Source organism: Eptatretus burgeri, chromosome 14 (assembly GCF_056783735.1).
Source record: "Eptatretus burgeri isolate ZD-2024b chromosome 14, Ebu_testis_v1, whole genome shotgun sequence".
Lineage (NCBI taxonomy): Eukaryota > Metazoa > Chordata > Myxini > Myxiniformes > Myxinidae > Eptatretus > Eptatretus burgeri.
Window position 1 is genome coordinate 59,829,008 of NC_140974.1, and position 15,457 is coordinate 59,844,464.

Genomic DNA, 15,457 nt, shown 5'->3' on the forward strand with positions numbered 1-15,457 from the left:
AGAAACATGTTCAGAGAAGTTATTTCGTAACATGCTTCCATGTTATGAAAACTCCACCTCAATTAAGTGCCACATGGGATTTAATTTGTTTGCTAATATTTAATTATTTGGTTCTGATGCAAGCAGCAGCATTATCTGTCAGTTCACCACACCTGACTTAAAGCAACACCTATTGCTCTCGAAGATTTTCCTTGGTGACAAGCTCCTTGAGTGCTGCTTCCTGGTGCTACTCAGTGTTGATCATCAGGTAACCAATTCCAAGATGTTTTTTTTTTGTATACATTGTTGAGGCTCGTATAAGAGCGAACACACAACAGAGGGGGGGGGGGGGCTTGTATGACTAATTGTTAAAGGGTCCTTATACACATGTAACTGTATGGGCAATTGGGTTTTTAATTGAGAAAGATACAATTCAGAAAAGGAATAAAAGGAAGAAGACAGAGGAGAAATGGAGAGTTGGAAAGTTGGGGAACAGGATGGAGAACAAGAAGTAGAAGAAGAAGAAGAAGAAGAAGAAGAAGAAGAAGAAGAAGAAGAAGAAGATCTTGGGACGAGAAAAGAAAGATAAGGTAAGGAAAAGGAAGGGGCAGGAGGAGATAAAAATTTGCAACTTTTGCATACATAATATTTAGATAAGGGGTGGAAAGGACAGAACTAGGTATTGAGCATATGGGGTGGTGAAGGGTTGGGAGGAGGGATGGGTTGGTGTATGCGAGAACAAAATGCCGCCAAATTTGAATATGTGATATACAGATAAAATGGTCCCAAATATTTTTGTGAATCTCATCTCATTCTTTCTTCTGATACAGGAACAATTCATGTGACAAAAATAAATCGAGAATCGAAAGTAAAGTCTTCAGCTGTTGTGGCACCAAATTAAATGAGTCAACGACAAGTTCATGTCGAAGGAGGAAAAATAATTAGACTGGATTTTGGGAATAAAATCACGGAGCAATTAATTTTAATGTTAATTCCGGAAGAGAAACTTCCTGATGGCACAAATAAAACTGGTGTATTGTGATTATGTTTTTTTTGATGTGTGACTTACGGGTGGTCCTGCTTTCCCCCTCAGTCCTGGCAACCCTGGTGGTCCTAGAGTGCCCTGAAAAATGCCATCACCCTCTATGAATGCACAAACACTTGACACCCAGCTGGAATTTATCAACAATCAAACAAAGACTTTCTGGCCAAGTAAGAGGGTGGAATGAGCAGGTCGATGGCATAAAAAAGATCTCACCTTGTCTCCATGAAAGCCAGCATTTCCAGGAATACCAGAAAGACCTTGCAAGCCCTATTGCAAAGAGCAGCACACAGCAAAGCAACAACCTCCAAACAGAACAAATCTGTAAATCTCATACGAATACAAAGTTGATAAGTTTGTGTAAAAGCAAGGTTACATTCAGATTACATGTTCCCAATGGAAACATTTTCTGTGACATCACCGCAAACAACCTGCTAACCAAGATGAGCAGTGTGAGAAATGAGGAAAATAAATTTTGAGAAAGAAAAGTGAAAGACGATGAAGTAATGAAGGGATATGCTAATTACATATTGAACTAGAACGGCACTTGGTAGACTGAACAGTTTATGTTTTGTATCCCACTGATAGGCCGGATCTGGATCCAGACCTGAACCAAAATCTAATCGGCTTGCTCTCGTCACCTACTCAACTCATCCACCAAGTTTCGTCTGAATCCGTCCAAAACTTTTTGAAATATCATGTTACATATCGTTTTGGTCCTCTCTCAATGGTGATGAATCACCGAAAAAATTATCCGATCCAGATCTTCACCAAAATCGCATCAATTCATCCTTGTCACACACCCAACCTGTCCACCAAGTTCTGTCGGAATCTGCCAATAACTTTTTGAGATATGCTGCTCACAGACAGACAAACAGCAGAAAAAGAAGGATGAAAACATAACAATCGTCCACTTTCAATGGTGTAGGTAATTTATGAAGGACCAAAGGTGCTACTGCAATGATGTCAGATAGTCTTACAAGTAAAATCAGAATACCAAAAAGGTCTACCATTAATTAGCGGCCAATCATGTTCTTTGGACAAAGATGTAGTTGATTCATACCATCATCATAAGGTGACAGTGTTTCCCAGCACAATTGTATTTTTAAACCAAGTACTTGTGCTTGGACCGAAAAACGAGGTGTGTGAAACGAATTCATTTTTTTGTATGAATGTGTGCAAATCTTACATTCAAGCTAAACGAACAAGGATGCTGTGGAAAGACACCAAACAGAAGATCAAGATTACAGCAAACATGGGTGTGGAAGAGGTCAGAGGGCAATCATAAATCTCTGTTTGTAGAGAAAAACGAATCTGATTATAAAACGGGATAGTCCAAGAAGAGTTGGCACACAGAGAATATTTCGATTCAAACCATTGGATTGCATCAATTATGGAAATCTTGTCATGGTCAATGCAGCATTCTGGATGTTGTTGCACAGAAAATGTATGTTTGTTTCAGGAATTTGACATACATCAGGGTAATCTATTTAGTGGAGGGTGGAGGGTAAGGGGTGCGAAATTGAGAACGTAAACATTGAGAATGCATATGAGGCCTTATATCACCTTATCACCTTTCAGTCCTGCTTCTCCTGGCCTTCCTGGCCGTCCCTGCAACAGATGATTTATAATCAGGTCATCATACATGAGCCATCTATGTTCATCGGCTCTGTGTTAATGGTGTCAATAGTAGTAAATATGTGATCATAATTATGTGGCTGATTTCCAATATAATATTACTTAATATATTATTGAGGGGAAGTGATTTGTTGGGAGAATAAAGGATAAAAGGAATCTTGAGGCTTTGCCCCAATAGCAGACTGTTGGGATGAACTATAAGTGGAATGATTTTAACTTTTTATTGTCCCACAAATGTATTTCACGCATTCTAAAGACAGTTTTTCTCCACTTACGAAAAGAGCAATGCTGTGCTGGAGAACTAAGCGGACGTGGACATCAAAATTAAGTTCAGACATTCAGGTACGGGCACGAAGCGCCAGGAATTTATGCTCTTCAAGATGGTGAACAGGGATGAGTGGTGCTGGTGAGTGAGACCAATGAAGATGGAGCAAGCACAGGGAACACTTAATGGGGCAGTTTATGTCATGAGAATGATTCTTGCCCCCTCTTCCTCTCCTCTGGAAGTAAGCCAGGCACAGTCACAGATGGTAAATTCCCCCTCATGTACCTGGGCTTCATCATGAACAGCTGACGACAGTACATGGATGATTAACTTGTAGTTTTGCTGTCTTTGGAATATAAACTTTTGAAGTAATAATATCGTGGCATGGAACAGAGTCCCTGTGCTGAGCTGATTAGGGAAAGGAGTGGAAGACCCGGTGTATTAGGGCATTGTGCCACAAACATTGCAGTAAAAGCTTGGATTTCACTGCCGAGGATCACATTGTGTACACTGCAGTTGCACTTTACCAAAATGTGAAAAGGAGAAAAAAAGAATAATCCTTTTGAAATAACAGAATGGATAAACAAATAAATAAATAGAGGAGATAAAGACAACAAATATGGATCTCAAGAAGTCAAAGACTCACCTTCCTGCCTTGCAGACCTTGCTCACCCTGCAGACCACTGTCTCCAATATCACCCTAGAAAATAAGTTCACAAATAAATGACAAGTCTTAGAATTTACATCCTAGACAAGATGAAGAAAAAAAAAGTGTGAAATAAACAATACCATATGTGCAGATGCTAAGTTAAAAAAAAAAAAAACGATTAAAAGTGAAAGGCAGTTTTAAATGAGCATTAAAAAAAATTCCCTAAAGGGTTCTGAAAGATGCTGTCTTACAGCAGCAATTTGCATCCATCCCATAATGCCTTGAGAGAAGATGCTGGTGGACTTTCCCTTTAAACTGCTGCAGTCCCAGTGCAGATAGTTTGGCTGCACTGGTAATTAGAAGAACATTGCAAGATTTTGGAGATAAAGAAGGAACAATACAATTTCCAAGTCAGGATTTTTTGTGATTTTAAGACTTAAGTGGAAGTTTAAGGAAGTGAGATTCTCAGAATCGGTTCACGAAGCAAGAAAAACACTTGTGTGGTACCTGATGGTACAGGTTATGGTGCATTCTGCAGATAGTAAACACAACAGCCACATATCACCAATAAGACAGGGGGTAAATGTTGATGAGATGGTGGTGAGCTGATTAAGTGAGCAACTCTGTCATGAATGCAATCAAACTTCCCAAGAGTTGTTTTATTTCAGATGCTCCCATCCAGGTGAGAAGTGAGTACATTTCAACACACACCGAACCTAAGCCTTGTAGATGGTGTAGTCGTCCTGAAGTATGACGAGGTGAGTTACTCGTTGTCCTGCTAATATTGTACCTGTGATATTAAAGTGGCTTGTGCAATTGAGGTTCTTGTCAATGATGAGCTCCAGTTCACCAGAATCTCAAGTGCCTGACATATTATCATGGAGAGGTCAATTATGAAGAAAATTAATATGGGAAAACCAAGAACAGAGTCCAAATAAACTTTGTCTGGGAGTGTGATAGAGAGCACAGCTCTGCCCCTGGGAGTGTGATAACTGACCCACAACAACCACAACCATCTTCCTATGAGCAGCTATAATTCCTGCCATTTGAAGATTGTCCAATTGACTTATTTATCCTCACTGTATTTGGCCTTATTAGATCCATAATCAGTTGAACTCTGGTTTGATGTTGAGGGCATTAACTCTCAGGTCTTGAGTCCATGTTTGGATTCAGAGTACCGTAGAGTGATTCTGTAGGAACTCAGATGATCTGTGTGTGAGCAGGATGGCACAGTTCATGACACCTTCGATGAAAGTTAATGATTGGGAGAAGGCTGATTGAATCACAATCTGCTAATATGAGTTGTCCAGGTGATTGGGATGATGCTAGTGTAGTAGTTACCCAAGAATAGTTTTGCCAGAGAGGCAGCAAGCTTTACGACTTTTGTTGCATCCATTCGAGGTCACATGCGATGAGCAGCTTAGTTGTGGACAGGCAGCTTTGCAATTCGAGAGAATATTGTTTTTCCTTTTTAAAGCAATCTCTTGAGCTCGCGTATTATGAGACACCAGTGAATTTTTACACGAATTACAAAGACATTGGTAGACAAGAGACAAATCAACACAGTATGTGGGATTTGAAACTCAGATCCCAGCATCATGAACGATACGCCCAAATACCATTAGAGCAAATAAGCCAGAATTGCAGGTTGTACAGTGACATCGACAATGATGGGGTGTTTGGAAGTGGGTTAAGTAGGATGATCAACTCAGCATTTTTTTGCTGAATATACTTTATCCAAAAGCAAAATCTTAATTTACTGAGACAAGTTTAGATGCTTAGAATCCAAAATCCTGTGGTGAGGCAGTTGCCTTCAACAAAGTTGCCTTATCTTCCTGGAGGGCAATCCGACTGAAGGCAACCTCAGATCATTCAATAAAGTCTGCAACAGTGTGTATCCACTCCCAGGAAAGCCAGAAAACAACATCTGGCCAACCTCAAGGCTGAACTCGCAAACCCGTCTCCTCCTTCAAAGACCGAGTTGTGCCTTGTCAAATCTGTGTCTGGTGAATGCTTCCCATCCATCCCTTCCCCGACTTCAAATGGCACCACAACTGACTGCTGGTGAGAAGGCCAAATGTCTCAATTCTGTGTTTGCTTCCAAATGTTGTGTACCCAATCCCTCACTTGTGTACCCAAAACTCTGATTCTGTGACAGACCCAAAAGGTATCAGTGCATATGTCTGAAAAACCTGCTCTGCTGCTCTTGCTCTTCCTTTTTCTGCTCTTTTCACTCAATCATTCTCTTTGGTTCAGTTTCTGTATGTCTGGAAGTTAGCCAACATCACTGCAATAAATAAACATAGCGCAAAACTGATCATCTTAACTGCAGACCTATTAGCTCGTTTCCAATCATAAGCAAGGTCATGGAATCTATCATTGCAGTTGACATCAAATCCTTCCTTTTCTCCAATGGCCTGACCTCAGATTATCCATTCAATTTCAGACCCAGTCATTCTAGTGTGGACATGCTGCTTCTCCTCTCCCAACAATGTATGGAAGCCCTCAGCTGAGACATAATATCAGGGCTGTCTCTCTGGACAAATCTCAAGCATCTGATACAGTCTGACACCCCACATTGATCTCCAAACTCTCTGCTTATGGCATTCAAACCACCTCCTCTCATGATTCACTGACCTCTTCCACTCCTGTATTCAGCATGTAGCTCTAAATTGGATCCTCTCATTTCTTACTGTCAAGGCTGGAATTCTGCAAGGCAGTATATTGGGCCCAGTCTTGTTTCTCATCTTCATCAATGATCTTTCTGATTCCTTGGAAATCCTGCCTCTCTCTTTATTGATGATTCCACCCTCTATCATATAATTTCTCATCCTTCAGACAGGCAGGCAGCAGCCTCTTCCCTTTTTGCAGACCTTGATAGAATCAGGAGCTGGTCCAACACTTGGAATATGTCTTTCAACCTTGAAATATCCCACACACTCATCCTGTCTCTCAGAAAGGATTGTCTGGCAAACCCTCCCATATATTTCCTAAGCAAATCACTTGAAGAGGTTAATGAAATGGAAGACCAAGAAGGAACACGAATAAGATGGAGTATGGATGGCAAATAGAGCAAAGATGGAGTTATCAGGAGGAGCCTGGATAGGATTCGAGTTTCAGTCATGACTCCACTATCCTCAAACCCATCCAGGTACTGCCAAGTGAGTATTACAGAAAAATTTCTGCAAGAATTCACTTCTCCTGAAAGACCGATAATGAAACAGAGGAATGGAGAGTAAAAGAGATGAAAGAGAAGAAAAAACAAGCATTGGAATGAATAAGAGAATTGTGAAAAAACACATAGAAAGAAATGTGAAAAGAACAAGGAACAAAGATGTCGGGAAGAACCCAGGCAGATAGATTTCAGTAATTACTCCCCAGGCTCAAACGCAGCAAGATGTATAGGCTACCAGAGGTCCATCAGCGGGGAAGCAGAGTCCACACAGCATCAGGAAAAGGTACAAACATAATCAAACAGAAGATCAAGAAGGAACCCAAAGAAGTATAGAGCAAAGATGGAGTCATCAGGAGGAACCTGGATAGGATTCAGGTTTCAGTCACTACTCCACTCCCCTCAAACCCATCCAGGTGCAGCCAAGTGAGCCTTACAGAAAAATTTCTGCAAGAGTTCACTCCTCCTTTGAGAGATAGATAACGAAAGAGAGTAATAGAGAGTAAAGGAGATGAATGATAAGAAAAAGCAAGAATAAGAATGAATAAAAAGAATTGTGAAAAAATAAATTGGGCCTCACCATCAGCCATTATCTTTCTTGGGCAGAACAGATTTCCAAGATGGCTTCCAAAGCCAGCCACTGACTGGGCATCCTATGTGATGCAAGGTCTTCCCTTGGACAATCTGACCTTTTGATAACCTGTAAGGCCTTCATTCAGAGTTTGTTAGCGTCCTGCTCTTCCCTTTGAGCTGTTGCCTCTGCCTCGCACCTTGCCCTTCATGCCATGGAAAGCAAGGGATCTTTCAAAATCCCTCTTGCCCTCAAAATCATTGGGATCTCCCACACTGAAGCTGAGTGTCTTGGCCTGTTACTTTCCCATTGCAGACAGGTTAGTGGCCTCTTTGTATTTTACCACCTCCTTTTTGGTCTTGCACCCTCTGCCCTCTCTTTGCTCTGTCCCTCACAGATTTCTGCAGGGGGCTCACGATCTGCCACTAACCCTCTTCATGTTAAACTCCCAAAATGCAGGCTCACTGCTCACTTCAACCCCTCTTCTGTCTCACCTGTGGAACCAACTTCCTCAGTCTTTTCAGCTTCAATTTTCCATCCAGGGCTTCAAGACAGCTGTTCACCACTATTCATACACATGATCCCCCAAATTACCTCATTCCCAAGCACTCGGTTTTTTCAGGTTATTGTGACCCCCCCCCCCACCTCTCTCACCTCTTTTTGTTTGTTAGTTGTCGGTTATTGGTTTGTTCCCTTTCTGTTTCATCCCGCTTTCCCCTTCCTCTTCTTGCTGTCTTTCATACAGCTTGTGTGCTCTTTGTTCATCCCCAATGTGTCCTTCTCCCCTCGTCTTGATCTCACTCTCAGTTCTACTCTGCTGTTGGTGTTTCCCCTTTACATTTTGTTTCTTTCCATTCTCCTCCAGCCCTCTTACAAGTCTCGATCATGTATACATTAAAAAAAATCACACCCGTGTCCGAAGGAAGCTGTTCAGTTTGGCATTTTTAATTTGAAATAGGCAAAGCCGAGAAACAAATGAAACCCATTGGAATTACCCTTTAGAACCACATAAAATCACCCTTTTGAATCCGTCAGAATTACCCCTTTAGAACCCTTTAGTATTACCCCTTCTGAATCCTCTAAAATTACACTTTAGAACCCTTTAGAATTAAATACGGTGGGTTGGAAAGCTTCTTCTTCTTAATTTTTGACGGATGGATGGAAGGAAGGACATACCCAAATATTGAAGCAGCTTCACCACTTAAAAAAGAAAAAAACAACTATCATCAAGTGAATTTGAATACACAATCTCTTGGATATCTGCTCAGTTTCCTCACCATAATGGCATCATACTCTTTACTTATACCATCCCCCATAAACACCACTAGAATCCGCTGCCATTGTATAACAAGCAAGCAAGCAATAACAGTATAAAAACCCACATTAATTCAAATAAAATGGACTACTTTGAAGCAAAATACCAGAAATCTTCCAAATGGACAAAATCTGGAACACCTGACTTCTATTATCCACACTCACTGAAACATTAAGTGGAGTAACAAAAACAGCAATGTTGGCAAATGCAACAACAGTGAAATCATTATTGTGTTGAAAAATCAAATTCTCTACGTTAAAGAGTGAATTTACATTCAATTTTAGATCCTCACTGAAAAAGAAAAATGGTTGTGAAGGATAAAAGAACTAAAAAACATTGTTGCTTGTAAGGCAGCGAAAAAAAAACTTGAAATAATGATTATGACATCAACATTGAGGGGTTTGCTGTAAATTTGTCTTAAAGAGCTGTTTGAGTGCCTCATTCAATGAGAATCCACAGTATAACCTGGGCACTGTCCATCATTAAGGTTTCACCCATTTTCCTCTCTGAAAGGATCATCTGGGCCCCCCCCCCCCCCGCATCTACTTTATCAACAATCCCCTTGAAGAAGTCCTTCAATTCAAGCTTTTAGGCCTCACTATCTGCCACAATCTTTCCTGGGAAAGCCACATCTCCAAGCTGGCCTCCAAAGCCAGTTGCTGACTGGGCATCCTCTATCGTGCAACGTCCTTCCTTGACACACCTGAGCTTCTAACCACTTATAAAGCTTTCATCTGCAGCCTGATGGAGTGCTGCTCTCCCCCCCCCCCCAGGGGTGATGCTCCTGCCTCACACCTAGCCCGACTTCACACTGTGGAAACCAAGGCTTTTAGGATCAATGGTATCTCCTACGATGAAGCTGAGTCTTTGGGTCTCTCACTGGAGGCAGGTCGGTGGTCTTTGTCTTTTATTGTCTCCTCTCTGGCTCCCCCCCACCCCCCACTCCCTTGCTCTGTCTGTGCTGTCCCCCCATACATTTTTGCAGGGTGCTCAAGGTCCGCCAAAAACCCTCTTTTGGTGAAACTGCCAAAATCAAGAATCACTGCTCACTGTCACTCTTTCATTCCGCTTTTTTCCCGCCTCTGGAACAAACTCCCACACTCTCTTCAATTCCATTCCTCCCTCTAGGTCTGCAAAACAGCTGTTCACCACAATTTCTTATCTTCCCCCATCCAAAATCTTGTTCTTTTCTACCCCCATGAATCCACTCCAAACCCACCTCGTTAAAAATCCCTGCTTTCCTTCCTGAAAGTCCCTGTAGTGTCCATCTTGTTTACCCCATGTACCCCACCCCATCTCTCTCCCTTCCACAGATCTCCTGATGTCTCTGTTCCTCACTGTTTTGTCCTTCCCACACCGCTCTTGTCTCATGCCCCCCACCCCTTGCTGTGTGTTGTGTGTTAGCTCTCATATGAGCCTTCACATTGTATTTTTTTAAAAGGAACATCTCTGAACAACTGAAGGTCCACAACCTCAGCTGTGTCTGAAGGTCATCCAATCAAAGAGAAAAGAGGATGGGGTGTGGGGAAGTGGGAGGTGGATAGAGGGGGGGAGGAAGACAGAGACAGAGAGGGGAGGGGGAGAGAGAGACAAAGAGAGACAGAGAGAGAGGAAGAGGAAGAGAGAGTGAGACAGAGACAGAGAGACAGAGAGACAGAGACCCGCCACTGGTAGTGCCTTACGCTCAATCCTCTCACACCCGGGGGTCCACGAATACCAATGTCTCCCTGATGGTGTTGCACATTGATGAGGATTGGCATCATAACATGCAAAAAAAGGAAGATAAAATGTAGAAACACCTTTGCCAAAATTAAAAAAGTACACACAAGGTAGTAACTCATAGCAGTCTATTTTCTTTGACAGGTTGTTAAAAAGATACACTTACAGGGTTGCTGTCAGTCCCAGGAGGCCCACGTTTTCCATACCGTCCTGGAAGTCCCTGAGAATATGAAGTTAATTAGGATAAAATACAACTGAATTTGTGAAGGAATGCAATTTCGTTATCGCCATCACAATAATCATTCTGAAAATGTCTTCCGTACAATTGCGATGTTCAATAACATTCATGATACAGAAAGAAAGCATTTCCGTCAAAAGCCAGTGCAGCTTGGCAAATCACATGAAGCAGTAAAATGTGGTTATGAAATCTTCTTTTTCATCTAAATTCCATGCCAAGGGTCCCAACCACCCCCTACTGTGACCACGGCATATTTTCATTGCTTTTTATCCGAATATAAAAAACTGCTGGATATTATCATCCTTGGCAGTGAGCAACCATTTCAATATATGAAAGAGAAATCTGACTTTTAGAAGTGCAGATATCATTATATGTGATCTGAGCATTGAAGAAACTGCAGTAAAAGCCTCTTTATACCAAGTCAACATGTATGGCAGATGTCCTGTTGGTGAAATTGTAAAGAATATTATGAAATATATTGTAAAATCACACCATCAGAATTAATTAATGACTCAATTGTTGCTCAATGTTTGTCATCTTCAAATATATCACTTTATTGAACTTAAAAGTTACTATGACCAAAAGTTCACCCAACTTTTTGATCATTATGCTCTCGAGACAATGAGTTTAAACACAAAAATTTGAGTGGCTTCCCACAAGGTTCTCTGAATGAGATACTCATGAGATGGTCCAAGACACACCGACATTGTTGTTTTTAAAAGTATTTTAAATGTTTATAAAAACCTTACGTGAGTTGTAATAAAATATATCGATCAATGTTTGATTGATACCAACGCCACGTTAAGAGTTTTATTATTTGGACTATCGTAAGTATCTCGTTTGTAGAATTATTTGACCGCCCCTCCTAACCTCAATACTTCATTAACAGCCTTAATTGTTCCCATCTTCTTGTGGGTTGGCCGTGGAAAGTTTTTTGTGGGCTAAGTATTTTGCGAACTTGCATTCATATTTTCATTGCTTATTATAACTCCTTATAATGGAGGTTTGACTCTGTGTATGATGGATACCTACCTGCTTGTTTACATCAAAATTAATTTTCAGAGATGATTAAAATGGTTAACAGTTACTCTATATGAACTATTACCAACATACTATATGTAATGTATATGGATGTGGGGGCTGGCATGATAGTATATACACTTGCCTCTGATCTGTTTAGTATGGGTTATAATCCCCAAACCTGCAATAAATTGTAATCCTGGTGTTTTCCATGCAGGACAAGGCATCATTATGTTTGCCCTGCATCAGAAGAGTGTTAAACCGAAGGAGCCATTTACCAGTGTCGGTCGTTGGTGGACGTTAAAGGTCCCACTGTGTCCTGCGTTAAAAGTAGGCAAGCTATTGCCGGAACCCTGAACAAATTCCAAATTCCTACCCTGACCAACTGCTGGAAGGGTAATGGCAAGCCATGCAGCATAACCCGTGCCAAGAAACTGCTTGGGCAGCACGAATGTTCTGTAATGAGTATGGTACAGCTCATCATGATATGGATGTGGAAATATATTGGGATATTTATTAGACTCTCATGTCCCCAAATGAACACGATAAGCTATTGTAATGGTGCTGTGTGTCAGTCACTGAGTGAGTGAGCCTGCACTTTTTCTCAGATGTACTGTAATCTATATACCCTGGTGAAGCTCTGCATTGTTAAAGGCTCTGTCTTGTTTGCATTGCTTTTGTTAGAGTCCTTCCATCACAAGCAATAAAAAAAGATTTTTTTTCAAAATGTAAAAGGATGTAGGGATGATATCCCAAAAATGATGTAGACATGGAAGGGATGGTCACAAGAGATTATCATGTGAAACCATCCCAACATCTTTCCTTGAATAATCGTTGTTTCCTGTCCATCCCTCCATCCATTTGCAATAATAGCACATGTTTTTTTTGTTTACACGTACGAATTTAATCAATGATATATTAAACCGTTAACACACACACACACACACACACACACACACACACACACACACACACACACACACACACACACACACACACACACACACACACACACACACACACACACACACACACACACACACACGAGCTATTGTTTGTGGTGATTGATTGGGAACCCAAATCGTGAGAGAAAGGGAGTGATAGTGAGAGAGTGAAAGAGTGAGAGAGTGAGAGAGAGAGGGGAGAGAGTGAGTGTGAGAGAGAGAGAGAAGAGAAGAGAAGAGAAGAGAAGAGAAGAGAAGAGGAGAGGAGAGGAGAGGAGAGGAGAGGAGAGGAGAGGAGAGGAGAGGAGAGGAGAGGAGAGGAGAGGAGAGAGAGATATTGTGTAATTTGCAGGCACAACCATTATTAAAAGAAAGATGTAGGGATTGTTTCTATGGCGATTGGTTTATTAGAACACTTGATAAATAGCAAGCAGTTATTATGAAGGCCTTTGGTGATGTTATGTCATTTATTACACCAATTTCGGTGTGAATGGCACAAGTTGCCACAGCCCAGCCTCCACAATGTTGACTGGCAGGCGTGGTAAAACCCACCCTCATTTTCCTTCTAATAATGATGTATAGAGATGTAGTTTTGTTGACTGTTCATGAAATCCTTTCAAGTTAGAAAAATGTTGAGTAGTCATGGACCATCCCACTATAAAATGTTGTAGATTTGTGTTTCAACCAAGTTTTGAGCTGAAAATAATTTTGACTTACTAAAAGAAATAATAAGAAGAAGAATGAAAAGAATTACAAAAGGGGGCTATTTTGGGCCAGTCAATTATGTATTTTAATGATGTTGTCAAAAAGTTTAATTCATGCTATTGGATGTTAAAATCTCCACAGATGACTTGTAGGAAACTTATCTAGCTTTAAAAGTTTGTATCTTGATTGATTTTTTTTTTGAAGATTTGTGTTGTATTAAACCTATGGAGTGTCTAGATTATCCCTATATAGGAAGTCTCCTGACTTCCTGATTAACAGCAGATAAATTGAAACTGTTGAGCATAAATTGAAGAACTAGAACAAAACTCGGTGGAGTGCATACCTCCACCAGGCTAAACAGTTTACATTTTGTACCCCACTGATAGGCTATATCTGCATCCTGACCTTAACCAAAATCGAATTGGCTTGTTCTTTTCACCCAACCAACTCATTCACCAAGTTGTGTCATAACCCATCCATAACTTTTTGAGATATCGTGCTCTATATCGTTTTTGGCCCGATCTCTCAATGGTGAAGGACTACTTAGAAAATTCTAGCATCCAGATCCAGATATTCCTAAAAATCGAATCAAATCGTCCTTATCACACACTGAACCTGTCCACCAAGTTTCGTCCAAATCCATCCATAACTTTTCGAACTATTCTGCTTAAAAACAGACAGACAAACAAACAGAGGTGAAAACATAACCTCTGTTCACCTTCAGTGGCGGAGGTAATAATCCAAGTGAGAAAGAATTTGAAGAAAAAAATCGATAACTCCCATGTCCGCTTGTGAGGTTAAATGGACATTGAGAACGAGTATAGCAGGAAAGTCTGGGATATCGAGATGTGTCACAATCTTGAAAATGGAAGAAACGAGCAAACGTAACTCTTTTACCTTTCTGCCCCGCTTTCCTCTCTTTCCAGGCTCGCCAATCTCACCCTGAGCAAAAGCACTTGTGTTATGAGAGGTTACGCAGGTATTGTGGTGAATATTTTATACCTGTGTCCACTTTGAAACACTGAAAAATGTGTCTAATAACACCAATCTCTTTGTATTTGGTCACTTCATTCTCAGGAGGAATGTGAAAAGCGATTGAAGAAAAATGTGGGAATAAATAAAAAATTCTGCAAATGCAAATGGGCAAAACATCAGTATAAACAAGTGACTACAGTTTTACTGACCATTCAAAGGAAAACAATCTCAATGATTTGCGAGGAACAGCGGTGTGGAGGTTTTAATGCTTTTGGTACTTGTCCCAAATGGCAACATTCTGGAGGTGTTTGCACTCCCTGCTGTGATGCTGTTGGTGCATTTCTTGTATTATCTGTGTGGTTGCATTTTTCATAGATCTAATGCTTACATTTATTGTGGCTGGCATTTATCTGTTCGGGTGGTGGTGGGATGGGTGCCTGAAGGGGGGAGTGGGGGAATGGAAGTGGGAGGGTTCCAGTGCTTGAGATCTCATGGATCAGAAAGCTGCCCTGGTTTATGATTCTGTTTATTTAGATAATTGTCAAAAACAGAAGCAATGTTTTCTATGTGGATGGTGGCACAGCAAGGGATAAAATGTCATGGGAATTCAATGCTTACCCTCAGTCCTGGACGACCAGTTGGACCGATGACCCCAGGAGGTCCAATGTCACCCTATAAAGGGAAAACTGCAATGTTATAGGTAACAATTACACACAGACATTAAGAAAATGACCCATTCCTATCAATATGCAATCTAAATCTTCTCATCGTGTACAATTCATACAGACAAAAACATTCAAAAATCAATGATTCAAATGCTTGAGAAGCATGGAATGATTGCTCCAATCCGATATACCATCTACTGATATGAGAGTAAGTGGTGCTGAAGCAGTTTCCTGGACAAAGAATACAGTGGGTGGTTGGGTATTGTCTTACCAGTGGAAGTTCAGGGTTTGATTTTGTCCAAGGTACCAGCATACAATGGTCTGACAGGATAGTGCACAGGTAACGCACTTACCTTTGAGCTGTTTAGCCTGGATTCCATTTTCGACATGACGATAAACTGTTGTGTTGTTGATTCACAGGTAGGGTATTGCTTTACAAAGTGCACCATCCCTTGTATGGATGTTAAGTCGGGTGCTCTGTCAGCTCAGCTTAGTTGGTGGACGTTAAAGATCCCACGGTGCCTTCCGTAAAGAGCAGGTAAGTTAACAGCGGCATCCTG

The 15,457-nt window shown here is 41.0% G+C and overlaps 1 protein-coding gene across 10 annotated transcripts in view; it reads right to left on the minus strand.

Annotated features, from left to right (window-relative positions):
* The window catches only part of COL27A1 (collagen type XXVII alpha 1 chain), a 216,149-nt gene that overhangs the window by 124,236 nt on the left and 76,456 nt on the right, over positions 1–15,457 (minus strand). For all 10 annotated transcript variants that reach the window (XR_015051287.1, XR_015051288.1, XM_085855093.1 and 7 more), the window contains 8 exons: positions 14,851–14,904; positions 14,155–14,199; positions 10,517–10,570; positions 10,314–10,358; positions 3,571–3,624; positions 2,588–2,632; positions 1,238–1,291; positions 1,049–1,102 (listed from right to left, as the gene is read on the minus strand). Coding sequence is in view for 8 of the 10 variants with exons in the window: in XM_085855093.1 (XP_085711219.1) it covers positions 1,049–1,102; positions 1,238–1,291; positions 2,588–2,632; positions 3,571–3,624; positions 10,314–10,358; positions 10,517–10,570; positions 14,155–14,199; positions 14,851–14,904 (405 nt within the window). In the remaining 2 variants the exon portion in view is untranslated. The remainder of the gene's footprint in view (positions 1–1,048; positions 1,103–1,237; positions 1,292–2,587; positions 2,633–3,570; positions 3,625–10,313; positions 10,359–10,516; positions 10,571–14,154; positions 14,200–14,850; positions 14,905–15,457) is intronic.